The following is a 21924-nucleotide window of genomic DNA, read 5'->3' as shown; positions in this document are numbered from 1 at the left end:
GGTGTGTGTGTGTGTGTGTGTGTGGTGTGGTCGAGGGGGGGGAGGGGAAAGGACTTGTGACCATCTGCCTGATGTGCCCCCCGCTGTAGACAGCCGCCGCCGCTTTCACCACCACCACGGCCACACATACCCACATGTATGTATGTACATATGTATGTATGTATGTATGTATGTAGACATGCATTTGCGCTTGCTACCTCCGTCCTGAAAGAAGTCGCGGGGTTTTACAACACAACGCACCACCCGCAGGGAGTCCAAAGCCGACATGCGACCCGACAAGCGCGCAAAACACATTCCGCCCCCCCTTCGCACACACACACACACACACACACACGACACGAGCACAGACAGACGGACAGAAAAAAGAACATAAGAGACAAAAATATGGACCATTGCCCGAAAGGGTCAGAGAATACGAGACAAAGCGAAAAAGGAGAAGAGGAGAAATCCCAGCTCAGCAAACGGACAGACAGACGGACAGACAGGCACACACACACAGAGCAATACACTCACAGTTGTTGGTCACAGAGGTGCACAGAGCGCCGCAGACGCTCTGAGAACGGAGAGCGCCCCCCACCCCCACCCTCCACCCCCAGCACACATACACACACACACACATACATACACACATTCCGGGGTATGCCGCCCCAAACAATTGGTATCCTGATGTGTCCGTGAGAGGACAGTGCGGACACAAACACACTCGCCCCCCTCTTCTTCCTCCTTCCTAACGACGACGGCTCCACTCACTACCAAGCGCGCAGCAAACCGCGAGACGCAGCGCCACAAGCGCCCCCGCAGCGGCTTCCATGACGGCTGGGGACTGGCAACCTCCCCCTCTCCATCCTCCGCCTCCTCATGTTACTACTGCTACTGTTGTTACTGCTACTGTTGCTACTGTTGTTACTGCTATTGCTGCTACTGCTACTGCTGTGTCTTATAGGTGGCCTCAATTTCACCTCTCGTGCTTGAATATGCACTGGCGGCGATATGGGACCCCCCGACAGAGTCTTTATTTCCCGTTACTGCAGCACCTTTTGTCTGAAGATGCGCATAAAGCCGCTACGAGGGCCGGAGAGGAACGGGGAGGCGGTGGTCTCCCCTTTTTTGTGGCACCAAGTACCGGGGCGTCAGAAGTACCGTAGCTACTTACTATCGGCACGCGCGTCGTGCGTCATCATCATCGTTCTCTCATTTCCTTTCCGCCACGTCCGGCTGGAGGGACATCACCACCACCACCACCACCACCACCACCAGTACCAGTACCAGTACCAGTACCAGTACCAGTACCAGTACCAGTACCAGTACCAGTACCAGTACCAGTACCAGTACCAGTACCAGTACCGCTACCACTACCCGAAAAGATGACATCACAGTGTATCTAGGCAGCCAGCACCTTCATCATCATCATCGACCTCTCCGCCAACTCTTTCTTGAACACAACACTTTTTTAAGACACAACGCATCCGCGTTTCATCATTCGATATACTTGTCCTCCCGCATTTGACAATGCGACAACAGACCCTCCTGCCGTACACGGAAGGTTTGTACGACAACGGTCGTACACGTATGCACACGACGTCCTCGTGGTGTTGTAACCATAAACCGACCGCCGTACACACGTCCCCCCACACACCCGCAGCCATGACAACTCAGTAAATTGATGTATATAATCGTACGACACCGTACAATACTGCGTACGTAAGCGTCGTCCACGTTACGTGTACTACGTGTTATTGCGCAAAAGTCGTTTTCAAGTGCGCCACCTCAACTGCCCCTCCAGTTACAAATCCCATCATCACTCGCATTCGTCACTGATCTCTCTTTCTTTCCTCTATCGCCGTACGGTAGCAGGACAGGCTGTCTGCGGACGAAGAGTGCACATGCGTTCCCAGGCACCCACACGCACTGCCACAAGCCCGGGGAATCCTTCAATAAATACCTTCAACAACACACACCCTCTCTCCCTCTCACCTCCACCGCACCGCACCGCACCGCACCGCACAGCACAAGATATATTTCTCTCTCTGCCCTCCCCTCCTCCTCTTTCTCCTCCCCATCCGCCTCACCCACCCTCTTTCCGTTACCTTGAAGCTTATCCTGTCATCATCCTCTTCACCCTCTCATACTCGTTATCATAATCGAGCACATACACAGCAACAGACATACACACACGCGCACGCACGCACGCACGTACATACATACAAACAGACGTACATCGCAGACGTACATCGCGGGGGCCCAGTTCATGGAAAAAAAACACAGGACGTACACCGCAGGGCTGTCAGGCCCCAATCCCCCCCCGCCAATCACCGTCCACCCCCAGAGCCACCGGCAGCTGCTACAGCCTGCGACGCGGCAGCCGACAGCACGCAGGGCGTCGACAACGGAAAATTCGGCACATCGCCGACAGCTCCCGAAAGCCCCAGACTGTCCGATCCTCCCCCTCTCCCCCCCGCCGAGGGACCCGCAGTCGCCGCTCCCAAAATTCCCCGGCCTATTCCCGTTACCCCCAACCCCGGGTTGCCGGCGCCGCAGTACATTGACTCCGGTGGCATGGAGACACACTGGGCGCCGGGACCTGCGGTGGTGGTTGTGACGGTTGTGGTGGTTGCGGGCGTGGCCGCGCCGTGGGAGGTTGACGAGGCGGTGCCAGGTCCGAGCGGTGACGCGGCGCACCCGAAAAGGGACCCGCCACCGGCCATCAAGCGTGTCAGCCGCTGCTGGAGGCTGACGGCGAGTTTGGACTGAAGAGTCATGAGGCGGTCAAGGATCTGGATCGACATGGCGCAGCAGGGACGGGAAGGAGCAGTGTGGCAGCGGAAGAGAGAGAAATGGGGGGGAGGGGCTTAGGGCAGGGGGACTCCCTACGTTTTAGGTAGGGATGGCGAGGTGGCGACGGATGCAGAAAGGACCACTACCGGGGTGCGGTGGAAGGCAGGAGGGGGGGAAAGACGAACCACGAAAACGAGTGAAGCTGCTGCCAAGGAAAGAGAGGAAGGAAGGGGAGGGGCGGAAGGAGGGAGGCTCCCCCTGGCCAGGGCGGACCCCCGGTCCCTCTAACCACCCCCCTATGCCAACCGCCAACCGCCAACAAAGGCCACACCAGTGCCAGCAGGCGGCAAACCCCAGGTGCTCACCGGTATTCAGTTAATTAAATCATTGGAGGGCTTCTCGATAAATTCCTAAGCAGTGTAGAAATTGCAGTTTCAGATAGCAGTTTCAGGGGCGACCGAACTCTCCCCCTGTGCCGCCGTATACCCAGTACCGAACCCCTCGACACCAACCCCAACCCGCCGCCCAACACACACACACACACACACACACACACACACACACACACACACACACACACGGCCCACACCCTGACCCCTTCCGCTTCCGCAGACAAAGCACAGTTACACACAAATGGAGGTTTATTGAAAACATGCGTCTATATAATGTTTATATACATACATATACATACACACATATGTTTATATACATACATACGTTCACACGCACCTGATCAAAAGTGGGTCGAGCGACCGGGTCCGAGTTCACGCACGCAAGCGCCATGTTGGCAAACGTGGCGGGCACGTGCGGCGGCAGGCGCGGAAAGCTCTCGTCCCGCACGAACCCCAGGTCAGGTACGTGCTGGAAGGGCGGCCGGCCCGTGTAGACCTCCCAGGCGATGACGCCAAAGGAATACACGTCCGAGGCCAGGGTCATGGTGCCTGCGTGTGCAAGGGTTCGAACCCGGGGTCGAACAAAGCGTCAATTCTCATTTTATTTTGCCCGGACAAGGGAAAAAACAAAAGGTCTGGAAACGCCTGGAAAGGAGCTTTGGGATGAGAGGCTAATTGGGTCGCCGATGGCGAACTTGCAAGGCCACACAGACTGGACAGAAGTGGCAGAGGCACGTGGCAACGTTCCCCGGCACTGCACCCTCCCCCATCCCACCCCTCCCCGCGCCCTAGTTCACTAAAGAGCGTGCCTGCCTGCCACGCAGCGCCGGCGGTGGTGGTGCCCACGCCCACGCCCACACACGACGTACACTACACGTACACGTACAGTAACCCACCAGTCGCCACCGTCTCTGGCGCCGTGTAGAACGGTGTCCCACGCAACGCATTGCTGACGTGGCGCTTGCCCGGTGCTAACATCCCGCACAGCCCGAAATCCGCCACCTTGGCCACCAACGTCACGCCGAGCTCGTGACGCAGCTGCGCGGCGGCGCTAATGGACCCGCCGGGTGTCGTACTACCGCTGCCGCCACCGCTGCCGCCGCCGCCACCGCCGGCGCCGCCGCCGCCCGCCAGCGCCACGCGGTTCCACATGGGCACGATGCCCCCGTTACTGCTGCTCACCGAACGCAGCAAAATGTTGGTGGGGTTGAGGTCGCCGTGTACGATGCTTCGCGAATGTATGTGCGCCATGCCGCGGGCAATGTCCGCCAGCGCGCACAGGGTAAGGGCCTGCGAGGGGCGAAGAGTTTTGTTGTGTTGTGTTGTGCTGCGTTGCGCGTGTGTGTGTATGTATGTGTATGTATGTGTATGTATGTGTGAGTATGTGTATGTATGTGTATGTATGTGTATGTATGTGTATGTATGTGTATGTATGTGTATGTATGTGTATGTATGTGTGAGTACATGTGTGCGGGTAAATACGAGGAGGCACTAGGCAAAACCATGGACAGGAAGAAATGGAGAATGGAAAGGAGCGAACCAGATGCGTGCAGGGAAACTCCTCTTAACTCCTCCGCAGCCCCTAGACTCCACAAAGGGGAAAAACTAGAGGTATATATATATATATATTATATATATATATAGACTCCACAAAGGGGAAAAACTAGAGGTATATAATATATATATATATATATAATATATATATATATATAATATATATATAATATATATATATATATATATATATATATCTGCACTATTGCGGCTGTTTACTACTTGCGGGTGAGATGGCGGCTGTGCAACGGCCACTGCCCGCGAGGCCACTGCATTTTTTGAAAAAAACTGCCCCAAAGTTGGCTAACCGTAAAAAGCCCTCGCACTTACGGGCATCCACGCACGCATGCATGCATGCATGCATCCAAACGAACAACGAAACAAACAACATACATACATACATACATACATACGCACCAGGTTAGGCATCCCAGCCGGGTCGTGGAAGGCTCGTGCGTCCAATGCGTTGGCAAGCGATCCCGCGTCACAGAACTCCTGGGGGGGGGGGGCCCCGCGGGCGGGGGTTGGCGGCAGGAGCGCGGCGGAGCGCCAGCAGGAGAGAGGTGGATGGATGGACGAATGAATGAATGGAGGACGAATGAATGGAGGACGAAGGACGAAGGACGAAGGACGAAGAAAGGAAGGAAGCTAGAAGACACGTCTCAGAGTGCTGCTGTACCCACGAAACCAACTCACATGGGCCCCCCGCATTTTTCCTCTCTCCCTCCCTTCACACACACACACACACAGAGCAGATAAACAGCAGAAGGAAGAAATACAAAACGTTTCCTCGTCTGCTGTGCGACGGGAAACGCACCGTCTGCTGCACTACACAACACAGGACCACGGCACATCGCCAACTAAATCTACATCACCCACCAAGTATTGTCCAATATTGTTTATGTGGACTATATTATAGTCCACATAAACAATATAGAGACATCTCCAAGCTCCTAGACCACCACCACCACCCCACCTGCACCAAGTAGAGTTTCCAGTCGCTGACCGCGGCCGGACCGGGTCCGCCAAGAAGACCCGCGGGGCCGCCGCCGCCGCCCCCCGCCGCCGCCGCCGCCGCCGCTGCTGCTGCTGCAGCCCGCAGATAGCTCCCGTCGCTTACCAGCAGCCCCCCCGAGCACACCACTCCCGATGGTCGTACGGGCGTGATGTCATAGTGGTACGTGGCGACCACATTCGGGTGGGTGACGGAGCAGCTCACGGCGGCCTCCAACACGGCGCGCTGCTGCGACGCCACGCCAAGGGGGCCTCCTGTTCCTCCTGCATACGTCCGTGGGTGGAGGGGAGTGGAGGGGAGTGGAGGGTGGAGGAGAGCACGCGCGCACGCGCGCACGTGGGTATGTGGGCGCTGCTCTGAGCTTTTCATGTACATGCCGAGGACTAGGACTAGGACTAGGACTAGGACTCGTTAACAGTTAACAGATTCCACTGAGGGAAGATGATGGATGCGAGCGCAACTGGAGGAGTCGAGCAGCAACCTGCGAACCTTATTCTGCGATTCTTGCCATGCAAATGCGAAGCATGATCAGCGTACCCAAAGATACGGGGGACGATGCCTAGTGTTCACCCGCATGTCCGATATACCCGAAAGCACCCCCGTGTTTAAAGCCTTGGTACTACTCAACGTGCCACGGCAGCATAAAAGCCGCCATGGAAACTTAGAAGATCCTAAAACCATGAGGCCGTTGGGAGGCGGTTAGACGTTAGTCGCCTGCCCGTCCCCGGATCCCGGAAGAAACACGAACACACACACACCGACACCGACGAGGGCTCCGAAACCAACATGAGCCAAATTTTGATTGCCCGGGCTCCCTGCATGACTCTGATGACAACAAAACGGGGGCCGGCGGCGGCGGCGGCGGCGGCGGCGCGGCGCCTCGCTTTACATATTGTGTGTAAACATATAAAACAATTCACACCATGCTATGCAGCGGAATATGGAGGTGTCTTGCACTCACTCACCCGCCACGCTCACACTAGGCAGGCTGCCGCTGTTGGCCGCCTGCTGACTGGCAACTGTCCAATTATGAGTGCTGCCTCCGCCTCCACCTCCGCTAGCGTGAACATCCCTACCACCACCGCCACCACCGCCACCAGCGGCTGCAGCCCCGAGCCCGAGCCCGAGCCCGGCGGCTGTTCCGGTCGCCGCCGGCGTCCCCGCCCAGTTCGCCGCCGAGGCGCCGCTCGTGGGCGCCATGGGCGCCGTCGGGGGGGACGTGTGCGAGGGGATGAGGTGGATACTCCCGGGCTGTGAGCAGAAGCACGCCTAAGGGAGGTGGGCAAGACGAACCACGGAAAACGAGTGAAGCAGATACCGGATATAGACACGGATACTCCGGGATTGGACTAAGGAAGGCCAGGGCATGGTGGGGAAGGGAAGAGGCGCGGGCGAGCTAGGAGGGGGAGGTGGAGGAGGAATGAGTACAAAAAGGGCTGCGCTGGTGGGGCCGCACACGTCTGGTGGAAACGAGGACTCCGGAGCCATGTTGACATATTGACATCGAAATGGTGGACGTCAAAGCGTTTTGGATGTGTAAGGACAGACACCAACCGCGGAGGCGCTTTGCGGAGGCGGCAAACGGGGCGGCAACGGCTTTTTTGCGGGGCGGCGGAAAGGACACGTGCACAAAGCGATGCCACAAACCGGAGCCCATATATCGACACCAACCTTTTGACCGCCCTCCTCCGCTTCCTGGATGACCGACGTTTGCACCGTTTGGCCGGTGCTGGGATTGCACGTGGGTAGCGGGCAACAAAGCTGCGGCTGGGTCATGTGGGCTCGGTTCTGGAACAAGATCGTCTTCACGGCCACGTCCAGATTGCGCCAGACGCCTGTGCAAATGTACGGCAAAGTGGTTTTGACGATCTCTGAGCCGTGATGAGGAAATGTGGCCCATGCTTGGTGGTGGGGTGGTGTACGGAAAAGGAAAACACACACAGCACGGATGTGAGCCCAAGATGAAAAGCCGGCGTGCGCAACCCCATGCGATACAAGTCCTCACAAATTTGGCCTTTCGCACCAGGTTAGTACTAGTGCAAGTCCCAGATAGTAAGGTATTTAGAAAAGTACCTTTCAGTTTATTCGCCCGAAAAGCTGGCGCACACAGATTTTCATTCATTCCAAAAGCACTGTCCCTGCGTAAAATTATTGTCGTACGGATCCAATGCCGTACCTCTGTACACCATGCCGTAACCGCCTTGGCCTATCGGCTCCAAAATAACCAGCTGATCCGTGCCGTGCATGGTCAGCTCCTGAATCAGTCGCTGTACCTCACTTGCCGGCTCCGGAACCTTCGAGATCGACATTGAGAGCCCAGGCGAGACACATTCCGCGTCCAAGGTTTGACCCAGCAGCGGGTCAAGCGTCCCGCCAGTCGCCATGAGCTGCGTCGAGTGCGATGCCGTACCTTCGCCGGCGCCAGGCTCCCCGCAACCCGACACACCGACGACGCTGCCGCCGCCGCCGACAAGCGTCGGTGTCGAGCCCTCCCGCCGCTGGACCGCATTACCCTGTTGCGACCGTAAGTAGTGACTGTGGGCGTGGTACCGCGTCGAGCTGCCCGAAGCCACCGGGGCCGTTGCAATCGACGGCGGCGCTGTCGTACTCGGCGACGGCGGCGCCACAAGCATGGCGGGCTGAGGCGCCGGCAGTGTAGCGGACGGCCCGCTGGCACTGCTGCTGGTGACGGAACGCGCCGGCCTTGACGGCGACCGACCTAGCGCTGCTCGTACTCGCAACCCCGACGCCGACCGTCCTGCCTCCCCCATGCCGTACAAGTGCGATCTCCCGCCCGACGGCGTCCAGATTATTCGGCGCGCCGAGGCGCCGCTTCCGCCGCCACCGCTGCCAATGCTACCGCGGCCGCTTGCCTCCGGTGCCGAGTCTAACAGGTTGGGCAGCAGCCTGGAGCCACATCGCGTGGTGACTGCACCCGCCGCCGCAATCGCCCCTGCCGCGACTTCGCCGCTTCCGGGTGCATCTAAGAGAAGGCGCCGTCCGACGCCGCTCGCTGACGTAGAGCAGGCGCTTCCGTCGTCGCCTCTTACGATACTGATATCCATGCTAGCTCTTCCCGCTGCCACCTCCCCTGCAGACTCCGATCGAGACACGGAGAAGACGTGGCGCTGCATCTGCGCAGAAGTGCCACCCATAGCCAGCGGCAACGGCGGCACTGGCAACGCCGGCGCCAACTGCGACATCACTCCCATCAGCGGCGTCGTCGTCGTTTCACTGCTGTTAAGGTCGCTAGCCGTACAAGTCGTACATTGCGGACTCCCCTCCTCGCAGGCTTTGCTATGGCTGCAAGGGCCCGGCCGAACGGCAGACGCTTCTTCCTCCGCCGCCACGGCCGCGGCATGCGCCACTGCGGCTGCAGCGGCAGCGGTGGCTCCGCCGCCGCTCCCGTTCCCCTCTCCTGTCCGTACATGATGAGTGCTGCCGTACACGTTGCAAGTACTCGCCCCGCTGCCTTCTAAGGACACGTCGGCTGCCGCCGACTTGCTAGCAGTACGAGAATCGCCGTGCTTGCCATCTGCGCTGCCCTCCCCCGCCGAAGGCAAATCGCCCGACTCAGCTCGCCGCCGCCGGGCCCGCGCGAGCCACGTCACGACGCCTGCAGCCAAAAGCAGCGCGCAGCTGCCCCCGACGACGGCGCCCACTATAACTGGTACGGCACCACTTGCGGCGCTACCGCCGCCGCCTCCGGGGGCGGCGGACTGTACGAGCGCGGTCGGTCCTGGAGCGCGGCCGCCCGCATTCGTGAAGTTCACAAAGCTCCCGCGCACTCCCCCGAATTGGAAGCTCGCCAGCTGTATGAGGCTGTCAGTGGCGTCTATCACGACGAGGTCACCTGCATTTCGTATATTTTATTAAAGACCCGAAGTTGGACAGTGCATTGAGACATCATTCATCGTACGAATTCAACAAGTACGAATAAACTTTTATTTTTTGTTATTTATTTTTATTATTATTGTAGTATTATTATCTAAAATTTATCCATTTATGGTGATTTTCCTTTCGTAAATCCACCATAATGGGCGCGTGGATACCGCCCAGAAGTGCAAAGGAGCTTTGCAGGCGATGGGTCATAGGAATTAGAGACAAAGACGAGGTGACCGTGCGCGTGCACGGCTGCAGCCGCGATACTCCACTCCCGTGGCATGGCAAGCTGGGGTGAGGGCGCGTGTAAAAAATGGGATGGCGGAGGAAGAACAATGCAAATCCAAATGCAAATCCTTGCAGAAGATTTTCTCCCCTCCCCTCCCCTCGCAAAAACCAGCGCCCCCGCACCGGTGCTGCCGCCAAGCGGATTCTGTTTTGCGACTCTGAGCAGGATGGCAAAGGCACTCGCTTTCAGCTCCACTGTGACGGACTCAAAGGACAGCCGTACCGTTGACCTGCGCACACAACACAAGTAGCGGCAGCGTCAGGCGATGTGCCCTTTGGCTCTTGGCTTCTTTGCTCCCAGACATAGAAGCTGGGTAGCCCACCGCTGTAACAGCAACAACAACAACAACAACAACAACAAGAGGGGACGAGCCGCCCACAGTGTAACACCCCATCAACAAGAAGTACAGGCCATCCATTCAAGATGCAACACTTCCCATTTCCATTTACTCTCTTTACGTATTTTTACGCGTTCTCTGCTCTGAAGGAAATGTCCGTCACAAGTACGTATGTATTCGCAAGGAACGTAAGAAACGTCTTTCTGCTTATTCCGCTAAATTGTTTTTCCTGCGCCGTTTTGAGGTATAAATCGAGGAATGGCAAGAAGGCACAGGATGGAGATGGACGGCACCGCGTACACACACGACGGGAACACGAAACAACACAACCCATCGCCCAGGGCCACCAATCCCCCGTTCGAATCCCGCTCAAACCTGTTGAAGATGAAAAAGCCTCCAATGGAGCCCAGGTCCGCGTTCTTCGCACCCAGCGTCTGTTCAATCAACGCGGAGGAGACATTGCGCAATGTGACACCCATGAAAACCACGGTGGTGGTGAGACCCGACAGCCGCATGGCATCCGTGATACCAGCCAAGTCCAGAACTGCAGGCGGACAGGCGGCGGCATCTGTGCCGCCCCCGCCGCCGCACCCCTGTCGCATCGACGCCACCACTACGCTGCGCCGTACGACACGGGCACCGCCGCCGTACCGTGACACCTGCACGTCCGACGGAGTTAACGTCACCGTGCCGTTCACAAGCACCAGCACTGGTAAAGAAGGCGAGCTGCTGCTGCTGCTGCCGCCGCTGGCGGCGTCGTACGACGCCGCCGCCGCCAAGCCACCTGCCGTTGACCCCGTATCCTGCGGAAGAACAGGTGCCACTGCATCCGCCCAGTCATTGCCCTTGGTGACGATGTACAACGGCGGTTGGACATGCTGGTACGACGCAACGGTTGCCGGCGGCTCCGAGTCTTCGAATGGGACGCCGGCGGGAGGTTGGCTCGTAAGCATCACCCGGGTGAACATACTGGATGCGGTCCTCAAGCGTTTCAAGTACAGCTGTGTTGAACCCAACACGTCAAACTCGGTGGGCCAAACGTACGGTCGAAGAAAATCCGCAACACCTTTAACCTCCGGAGTGCCCACATTGATCATGATGCACCAGTACGTCATTTCCGTAACTTCGTACTGCGGTACGACAAGCGTTACATCCTCGAAATACCTTGACGGCTGCGCGGGCGTGCCAGTGACCTGAACCATCGGAAGCGGCAGCGCACCCGCCAACAATCCCTTGCCGCCTCCGGGTGTCACGACCGTCGTGTAAAGCCGTGTGAGCAAGAGCCGTCGCAGCGTCAGACGCGCGGGGCTCTGCACCGTTAGCCACGCAGCCGTGAAGTTGGCGTCTACATAAGTAATCTTGCCTAATTCCGCGCCTGGCTCCCTGCCGACGATGAACGTGTCCGCCGTCGCCAACCCATCCCGCTGATCCGCAGGTTCCGCATTGCTTGGCGGCCACGGCACATACGGCAGCGTCAGATTCTCCATGATGTTGATTGTGGTGCTAATGGAGAGCGCGCTGGCAGCGGCCATGAAAGCCCGTAGCATTGGGGCGGTGTGCACGAAGAGCTCCACAGGACCAGAGGGTTCCAGGCCCTGGTCGCACCGGACTGAGACGTTGTGCAACGTCACAGCGCCATGGGTGGCGTTAGCGAACATCAACGGCGGCATGAGTTGAGCTGAAGAATGCTGCGGGGCAAAGGAAGCACAGAAGCAATAGCAGCAGCAGCAGCAACAGGAGCAGCAACAACAGGAGGACGTGTTACGGGACGCATGTCTTCAATAGGGGCGGTGTGGAAAAGCCCGCGACTCGCAGTCCTCCCCCACCCCGGGGGTGAAATGCAATGAAAGATAGGAAACCCCACTGCGCATTGGCAGGCACACCAAGCCAGGAGAGAGGAATGGATGGATGGATGGATGACTTTCCATGCCTACGCATCCAGTCCGAAAGCAGACCAACGCGCACCGCTGCGGCTAGAGCTCTTTTCCGGAGGGGCACGATGCTGCGATCCGCCTGATCATCCACAAGAACCTGTCGTTGGCTCTCCGAAACCCATCTGGGTTGTCCACCAACGCGGGACCTGGGTCACGCATCCTCCCAGGGGCTGATGGCTCCGAAACCCAGATCAGAAAAAAACGCGGAAAATACCGTTCTCAAAACCAAACGTTGTACAAAAGCCCCTTCTGGTGTCTCTACCTGGGCGGGGTGTGCGAGTATTTTTATTATCAACCTTACCTGAAACCCGGGCACCCGATTCCAATAGTAAGTCAGCGTGGAGCACCGCGTCTGCACAGTGACATTCTGCAGCACCAAGCGGCTCCCTTGCCGCATGTGGAATATGGATGGCTGCAGTGCCAGCTCGGCATCTCTGGCAATGGGTTGTAGGTCCGTGTCTACGGCTGTGAACACCAGCGCACGCTCCAAAACCAAGTCCTTGAGAGTAACCACCACTCCTGTTGGAGAGGGGACCGGGGGCCAGGGGTTGCAAGGCTCCAGGCGTCAGGAATGAATTCCACACGGGCCGTAAAGGGCAGGGCAACGGGGGGGAGGACGGATATGATGTGGTATATGATGTGGTATATGATGTGGTATATGATCTGGATGTGCAATGTGGCGGGGAGGGGTAAAGGAGAGGTGAGCCGTGGCAGTGGGACGCACAGTGGGACAGAAGAACGTGTGGAATGCGGGGAAACGGGGATTGTGGAGTTACCCCCCAAGGCAGCAGGTTCGTGTAGAGAGAGCGATGTAGACAGAGGCCCAGGGAGGCCCAGGGAGCCGCGGACACCAGCTTCCCCCCGGTCAGCAATGCTCACCAGGCTCCACAGAAAACTGGTACAAGCCGAAGTCCGTGTCCCAGCTGCTAGCGTTTGCTCCAGCGCCGGTTATGACCAACGAGTTTTGGATTGGCGTGCATGCAAAGTTGTGCGTGAGGATGTGGCAGCCGGGTCCCAGGGTGACGTTCGGCTGCGACATTGAGGAATTGATTGCTTCTGCAATATCATTGTCTATACTGATGCACCCAGTATCGGCTGGTGCAGTCACGTTGGCTTCGGCGCGAGCCCAACGCGGGACTGCAAGCAACCAAAGGAGCAAGCAGCCCACAGGATAGAGCCCGGCGCCCGAGGGCGCCATACCAGTAGAGGCTTCAAAACCTGACAAGGGGATCGTGACGCAAAGAACGCATTCTTTGTCAGGAACGGGTAATGTGACAAAGCACTACAAGCGCCGAATTCATGACGCAAGATATAGCCTTGTCAGGTTTACAAAAATAAATTATCGCAATTGGTATGTCTTTTCCTGCCTTGGTCAGCACAGTCATCAAGCTGTGCGCGTCCGACGAGGAGTAAAAGGTCCAAGTAAATGGTTACCTCACCTCGACGGTCGATTAGAGGGGGAAATCCACCACGTAAAGTTTATATTTTCATGGTAGCAAACTGTTGCATCGTGAAAAAGGTTCAGCTGCAGGTCCTCAAAAAACATATTCTTGTCAGCTTAAGATTTAGGAGAACACTCATGTTGAAGCCCAAATAAGATGTCAAGCCTATACCCATACTCCATATAGCTCAATTGCGTGTTCGCGTTAGGATGGCGTGTGTACACCGCTTACAAATAGAAGTACGTAATCGCTGTTAACATAATCCTTCGCTACTCAGCTGTGCCCATGGCTACATGCAAGATTATTCAGATTCTATAGGCCAAGTGTTTGGAACGATACTCAATGAGGACACACCGGGGAAGACCGTTATATACGGCAACATCAGTTCCTTGCAGTTCGTGTCATGCTACGATGTTTTTGTGTGTGGATTCTCTACTGGAAAGGTGTTGTTGACGCGCGATATTGACACACAACACACTATAGGAACGCGCCGTCTTCTCCCTACGCGCGTGCCTCACGTAAACAGTAGAGACCGGCATTCTTCAGGCGCACGTGCACGCGCTGAGACGTAGAAGAGGGAATATAACCTATTAGTTTCAGAAGCCTGTCATGAAATTGCCCAGCAAATGTTAAAGCCCAGGCCAGCACATTCTTCTGTTGACATGGCAACGGGCAGAACGAGCTCATGGCCAAGCTAGTGGCCGATCTCATGGCCGAGCTCGTAGCTCCGAGGATGCTCCAGTTCCGGTGTTTCTTGTCAACCGCCCAACCTTCAGTACACCTTGGGGTTCCGGACCAAAGTCTTTCTGTTCGCGAGAACTTTGACCATGGCCCCATTATAGCGTATAAATTGTACAGCTATCATGTATTCAGAGGGTAAAATTTGAGATTACCTATCCTAATGGCTCTGTAAAACCCAACCGGCGCAGAGAAATGGCGCCGCAAACCCTTCCAAAGCTAGGTGGAAACAGTACATCACGTAAGAAAGCCCGACACGACACGATGTCTTTGCACCAGTTTGCCCAGTCCCTCGCGTAACCGGCGGACGACCTATTACCAGACCATTCCCACCTGTTGCCCAAATGCCAACCGCATCACAGCGAAAAACTACCTGCCAAGGCATCGAACCACTTTTCCCCATCCAGCTGCGAATCGTCCTTTCCTCTGCCGATCACCTCGGGTTTAGCTCTTTCCACTTCTACTGCCTAGAAAAGGAATGGTCAGCCCAATCAAGGTGCGGGAAAAAAGACCCCGCATGGCACCTGAGCCTGCGGTCAACCTCAAGAGCTTAGCTAGCCGCTAAACTGTTCGGTGCCCCTGTACGAAAGTTTCACCCGTCATGACACCAGACAGTCAAAATAAATATATTTCAAAGTAAACTGATAAACTAAGAAACGAAGGAAACGAAACAGGCCTACACTTTGTATTACAAGAATTACAAGGCAGACGGCGGGGTTTCCTTCACCCCTTGGTGTCACATTTGCGTTTTTCGACCGAGATACATACATACATACATACATACATACGCCCATCCATTGGCGTATCCTTGGGTTCCAGGGTGCCATTGCGGCCGAAATGCGACGCAAATACTCTCGTGCATGTTGCATTGCATGACGCACAAATAATAGGCACGAACACCTTCGCTATAAGTCTAGGATGCGCTGGGAATGGGTCGGTTCCGCAGAGGCTGGCACCCGTACTACATTTCCGTACATTGCAGCAAACAACAGCCCTTATGAAATACCCTCCCTCCTGGATCTAAAATGTTACCGCGCGCGCTGCTGCTGCTGCTGCTGCTGCCACTGTGCTATATAAGCCGCATAGAACCGTTGTAATTGGTGAACCCGAACGGATCCGGTGACTTTTTCGATCACAACCGCACAACCTCCTAATCCCCCTCGAATGACATACTTGGAACTTAAGAGGTGACTGAACTCCACAAAGCATTTACAGGTTCACACTCTTCCTGCAGCCGCTTGTTTTGCGGTTGACCAATGACGTCCGTCTCTCTCACACACGTTTTTCCCTTGTCGTCTCAGTCCCATGTCGTCCATGTGCGCAGTAGCGCTCGTTTGGCTACATATCATGTTTTTGTAATGCCCGCATGGCCGCACATACCCTAGCTACAGGGGGAGGAGAAAAAGTCAAAAAGTGAGAGGTCTCGAGGGGATGGGGCTGGATGAATAAACTGCAATGGGTATGTACGGTACTCAACCTTGACCCACCGAGCCACTGACCCACAAGAGACCGGCTAAGCCGAACCACACCGAACCACACCGACCCACACCGACCCACACCGACCCACACCGACACAGACCGAGTCAGACCGACCCAGACCGAGTCAGACCGACCCAGACCGACCCATGGGCTTATGGACCAACGGGCTCTTATGGATATCTCGCCACCGCACTTGTACGGAACCTGCTTTTGGAAAAACCTTGAACCGTGGACTTGTATCGGCAGCCAGCAGCCCGGCCAGCATCGTGAGCCCCCTGCTCATGAGCCGTCCCAGACGCGGGTTCCCGATAAACCCTGTTGCTGCTCGCCGGCTGATTCACATAGCCGACACAGTCACAAGTCACCGACTAAAGTGCCGCAACAGGAATCAAACATGGGCATAGTTGCACAACACGTGCATCGACCTCACAAGCCGCGGTTGCAACTTCCACGGCTGCTTCCGCCCTGGCGGCTGCGGCGGCTGCGGCGGCGCACCATCTGCATGTGGCCGTACTTTATAGCCGCTGAAGAGGCAGCTGCAAGCTTGCCGTCAACGCAGCATGCAAATATCGCCGTGGATGCCGATACTCCCCTCGCGGCCATCGGTGAATCCGCCGCCTCCGCTTCCACCTCGAAGTCACGCCCTTCCCGGTGGCCCTGACCTCGCTCCTCCTCCTCCTGCTGTTCCTCCTCCGCCTCCTCGTCCTCCTCCGCACACATGCAAGCCTTCACAAGGGAGCTGCGAATGTCGTTTTTGCCAGCCAGCGCAGAATTATCACCGCTGCTGCTGCTGCTGCTGCTGTGGTGGCGGCGGCGGCGGCCAATGCCGTTTACAGTACGAACAGCCATCTCACCACCGAAGACGATGGCGGGAGGGAGGTGCACATAAAGGGCAGAGGGGAACATATCCATAACATGTCCATCCCCGGCGCCCCGTAATACATGCACGCCTTCCTTAATTCAGGTCTATTCAGGCTGGCTACTCAGGCGTACTATAGCCAGCCTGAATTAAGGAAGGCCTGAATTAAAAAATATGTTATTTATTATTTCCCCTATTATTATTTTTACGATTAGTACTACTACTACTACCACCATAATTTATAAACATGATAACATTTCCCCAACGACACTCTAGATTTTCCTTCCTTGGGAAACATGAGCTACATAATTCTGTCTGCTGACTGCTGTGGGGCGCCCACCTTCGCCACCCGGCGGCACTTTGAAATGAATAACACACCCGGAAGGTGGTCTACTAAGGAACGCTTGATTAATTAAATGCACTTTCCGTGGCCCATGTGCGCCCACATCGCGACCCTTCGCAATTGCCGCAGCCCGCTGTGCATCCGACCCCATCGCGCGATTCAATCGCCTCCCTCCCTGCTAACTGAGGGTCAAGGAGGTCGTGGGAGGTTATGGGCTACAGTGCTTGCGTTGCCGACCGCAGCAGGGTGGGACTCTCCCCTCCCCCATAAGGAAGTCATCTGAGTGAGTGTAAGGAAGGGAAAGGGGTAGGTACGTGTTCAAATGCAAGCAGTAGCAATTGCTCCTTTTCGCGCTGGGCTTTCTTCCTCCCTTTTCCCCCGACTGAGGATGTTTTCAATGGATGATGTGGGGGAGGGTTGGGGGTTGGGAGGTGAACTCCCCATCAGGATTTGCCGTCCGTGCAGCTAATCAACCTGGATGTACGGATTCAGTGTGGGCACCGCCTTTTTCATGGCTTCAAGGAAGCCGACACCCTACTTGTCCATTTTTGATATTGTTGTAACATCTTCACTTGAACTTGCAAAAAACGAGGTTCTTGGTGTGAATTCTCTTGGCCATTACGGCATTGGTGAGAGGCTGCGCGTAATCTTTTCAGTCGTACTGGAAAAGGCCTTGGCCAGATACACAGCAGCACTTAGCAAAATGTAGTTATCGTACTGAAAATAGGTATCAGATAATAGGTATGACCATCTCAAAACGTATTTACGATCTTCAGTCATTGCCAGGTTCAATCTTTTGCGAAGGCTTTGTCAAAGCAATTGGAAGAACTGTTTCGAATTCATTAATTCAGACATGGAGTGCAAGCCTTTTTCGTCTGTTGCTGGCCGTGGCGCCCGGGAGGGCCCGTCCATGGGCCGCATTCTTCATGTCGATCATTCACAAATTATATCCGCGTGGATGGTGATTCTTCGGCTCAATCCGGCGAGCATAATGTTTTTCTTACCGCGCTTGCCTTTTCCATGGTTCTTATGAGACGAATTTGTCATACAATTTTACCTTCACCACTGCCATATATATGGCGAGTAAATCATGACGCAAGCATGATTGAGAGGACGCACAAATGAAGCCATGTTATATATTTGATAAGCTACGCTCGGTTAAGCCTTCATCACAATTGCAGTTTAGGGCTCGGTACATCTCTAAACAGGCGAAGCCCTTATGTCTAAACCGCACCTCCTGTGTTATAACGTTTGTATAGGCGGCAAGTTGTGAAAAGGAACCGGACCGCTCCTAAACAATTGGGAAGCGTAAGCTGACTTTACTTGCCGAGAGACTGGCGTAAGCCAAGAGAATCGGGATTTTCTAAATCAACTTAGGCTTTCAATGTTAATAGCTATGCCTGCTTGGGACGATGACCGTTGGCCCGGTGAGCCAAGGGCCGCCTTAGCGGCGTTACACATATGGTCAAGCTTGCGATCATCAACATCACACGCCGTAGTCCTAGCTCCGCTAGCTCCGAAGTTAAGACAAGACCTAACACGAGTCCCGTAAGTTCGCCAACTAACTTCGAAAAATTACATATCCCCCTTTTTCGGAATGAGCACCGTCCGTGGTGCGAAGGGAAAGCACTAAACGGCCAAAGCCTCTCCGAACCCCTTAACGAAATCGGTACCAGGCGAACGAGGGGAAGGGAAGAGGGAAACCGGAGACAAGGCAAAAACCTTCCCCGCATTGAAAACCGGCCTAAAAGTGGCGCACGACTCGTACCTCGTCCGGACTAAGTAACCGGCGATACATGTAGGCACCCAATAATACCAAGAGCAACGACTAAAAGCCCTCAGTACAAAAACACAGAAACCGAGCAACTATACACAATCAGCACACTGCGCACAACTTCAACCCGAAGGCAAACTGATGCCATTACACTACACACAGTACCAAAACGGACACTAGCCCAAACGCGCTGACCCCTACCCACACCCACACCCACACCCACACCCACACCCACACCCACACCCACACCCACACCCTGTGTGTTTTGCTGTCTGTGGCCGCAGTGGGGGTCGACCTACCGAGCGACTACCGGGTGCTGATGCTGTCATGGTGTGTTGGCCAGGGCAACGTACGTACGAAGGTGAACTCCTTTGAACCCATATGGGACCCACATCACACTTCCCCGCGATATGGCGCGCGCCAAATGGATATCGTGGGGCGGTGCCCACGTGCACACAGGTAGTACATATCAGGTTCATAAAGTGAAGCAGCAGTTATTGTTATGGTCGAGTTTGTAACGAGGAGTAGGATGAAATGCGAGTATTAATAAAGCGGAAACGTTTATAACAGATTGTATAACAGCTAGTTGGTTTTTGACTGACAACCAAATGTCCGCCTAGACGGAAGTAACCGGAGGAAGGATATACCCCTGATTGGGTACGACTGTACGATAGTACGGCAGGAGTTGTTCCGCCTATGCGTTACAAGTAGTAGTAATAAGTATACTACGTCATTCAGTAAGTAACGGAATGCTCATAACAGAGTTCCACCAGCCCTTGAAGGTTCTTCTAAGATTTCAATTCTCCAAGGGAGGATTTTCAAGGATGGCTGTATTCCCGCTATATTCACTCACCATTACCAAAAAGGAAATCCCAGTTTGTTTCCTTTCCATCTCTGAATGATATGCAGCAGTTTTCGTTAATTCTGGATTCCGAGTCCAAAAAGGAGTTCAAAAAGCCCGGAGTCCTACATGCCCACAGGTATACGGCCATTTTATTGATTTGGCTGTGTTGTACCGCTGACGGAGTAGGTAGCAGGACCCCGTCGACACAGGGCCCAGATATCCTCCGCTTCTCACGCTCCTTATTACATGGACCATGGATCCTACTGTAGGGTTTTAGGGTTTTAGGGTTTTAGGGTTTTAGGGTTTAGTAGGGCCCCTACCTAGCCCGCACCCGGACCACACAAACATGAAGTGCACGGCGAAGTAATGCAGCGCCGGTTTCACTGTTGTTGCTACCCCTGCTGTTGCTGGTGACGGCGCATTCATCTCCCGATGCTCCTTGCCAACTGCGACGAACCATCTCAGCATTCTGCCCTCCTGCCCTCCTCCTGCCCTCCTGCCCTCCTGCCCTCCTGCCCTCCTCCTGCCCTCCTGCCCTCCTGCCCTCCTCCTGCCCTCCTGCCCTCCTGCCCTCCTCCTGCCCTCCTGCCCTCCTGCCCTCCTGCCCTCCTGCCCTCCTCCTGCCCTCCTGCCCTCCTGCCCTCCTGCCCTCCTCCTGCCCTCCTGCCCTCCTGCCCTCCTGCCCTCCTCCTGCCCTCCTGCCCTCCCGCTCTGCTAGCTATGAAAGCTCTGTGGATTGACAGGACATGGCTAAGCGAGGATATCCCCCGAGGCCACTTTCACTACCTCACGCTCACCCGCGGCTGGCTTCGACAGATCTTCACACACGTACACATATACATACAAATGCACATACACAAATACATATCGGGGTGGGCAGAAACCTCCTGACATTGCATCAGACAATGCTGTTGATCCGCCCGGAGCTGGGTGGGTTGCCCGGAGCTGGGCCCCAAGTACCTTCACTTCTTGGCTTTACTGACGTCCCCCTTTCACATTTCATTATTACTTTCGATATCGCAACCGACGTGCCGTATCTTTGCCTGTCTTATTATTGAGCATTTATTCTGACGTACAATTGGCCGTGTAAAGTCATGAGGGCCTGGGCGCTCTCTGCGTGTACGGCACCCGGCAGTTGTACGACATGACGCAGCGGTGATATTCCCCACAAGGCCGCACGCTCGGAGTTTCGCGGCTGCGCTTGAATGATGACCTTGCCGTAGTCGTATGCTCGTACGGAAACCTCCTCGAGCTGTCGAACAGTGGTGGCGAGGGCGGGGAGGGCGAGTCACATATGCTTGTCGCGTCATACGACTGTAGCATCGACAAAACACGTGCGTACGGCAGACTCATATTCATACTGATATCAACTAAGACAAGTAGGAAAGACGGTAAAATGAACGTGACGCTAAAATGTCTTGACAACCTGCCGTGAAGCGACACTGTTGGGAGAGGCGTCAGCGCTAAGGATAGTTTCGGATCTCTATTGGATTTATTCAAGGATTAAAAGGTTTTGTTGTCCAGCAGAGACCCTTTGCTCTGCACGGGAATCGAACAGGGTATGCAACGTCAGACTTCTGTCTCATTTTTTCCTTTCATCTTGTATCTCACATGACTTTTGAAAATCATAACAATAAGCGCCTGATTCCTCCTCCGTTTACGGCTTCCTTACCAGGTACCCAGCCACCAGGCAAAACACCTCAAAGCCGGGGGGATCACTGCAGCGGAGGACCTGCGGTCCCCGGGGGCCGCGGCGAAAGAGGGCAAGAAACAGGACAAGAAACAAAATCAAGTTTTGTGACAAAAACAAAAAAATGTTTTCAAGAAAAAAAAATGTCTTCTTGCAACAAGGACGGCTTTCCATTAGAATTCTACGACTGCGGAATAGAACGAACACCGTACAATTTCAGATTTACAGGTCTTCGTTACGACAAGTATTCAAAAGTTTGGAGCGTATAGATTGGCCCTGTAGGCTTTCAGGGAAGAAGGAAGATCTCCGCGTCGGTTTTGAGCGAAGTAAAACAACACGCTTTTTGATATCGGGTACCAGGGGTTCTTGGGCCCGCTCCCGCTCACATTGTATCCGGGGCCGCGGATGACGACCTCCCCGCCGTAGTTGGCGGCGGCGGCGGTGGCTGCCGCGGTGCCGCCGGAGGCGGCGGCAGCGGCGGCGGCGGCGGCGGCGGCGGGGGCAACATCCACGTCGTCGGCCTCCAGGTCCAAGGCAATCGCCGTCTCGCCGCAGCTCTGGTGCTCGGGGGTGGCGG

General features: G+C 55.5%; 2 protein-coding genes across 2 annotated transcripts in view; both read right to left on the bottom strand.

Moving 5' to 3' along the window:
* Positions 1-2309: 2309 nt before the first annotated feature.
* Positions 2310-13217, bottom strand: VOLCADRAFT_117615 (uncharacterized protein; the record flags this gene model as incomplete). Its single annotated transcript, XM_002950495.1, has 14 exons — positions 2310-2581; positions 2699-2774; positions 3505-3716; positions 4064-4205; positions 4350-4457; positions 5139-5216; positions 5698-5999; positions 6702-7005; positions 7408-7637; positions 7913-9589; positions 10030-10136; positions 10620-11932; positions 12480-12697; positions 13058-13217. 14 exons carry the CDS (start codon positions 13215-13217, stop codon positions 2310-2312), a joined length of 5199 nt encoding a protein of 1732 aa, XP_002950541.1.
* Positions 13218-20708: 7491 nt separating this feature from the next.
* Positions 20709-21924, bottom strand: part of VOLCADRAFT_91035 (uncharacterized protein) — a gene marked incomplete at both ends in the record, with an annotated part of 9808 nt that continues 8592 nt past the window's right edge. Inside the window, 3 exons of the mRNA XM_002950494.1 lie at positions 20709-20909; positions 21330-21389; positions 21734-21792. Coding sequence (XP_002950540.1) covers positions 20709-20909; positions 21330-21389; positions 21734-21792 — 320 coding nt within the window. The remainder of the gene's footprint in view (positions 20910-21329; positions 21390-21733; positions 21793-21924) is intronic.

This window comes from Volvox carteri, assembly GCF_000143455.1.
Source record: "Volvox carteri f. nagariensis unplaced genomic scaffold VOLCAscaffold_19, whole genome shotgun sequence".
Lineage (NCBI taxonomy): Eukaryota > Viridiplantae > Chlorophyta > Chlorophyceae > Chlamydomonadales > Volvocaceae > Volvox > Volvox carteri.
Note: the sequence above shows the minus strand (reverse complement) of the source record. Positions and strands in the feature narration are given on the sequence as shown.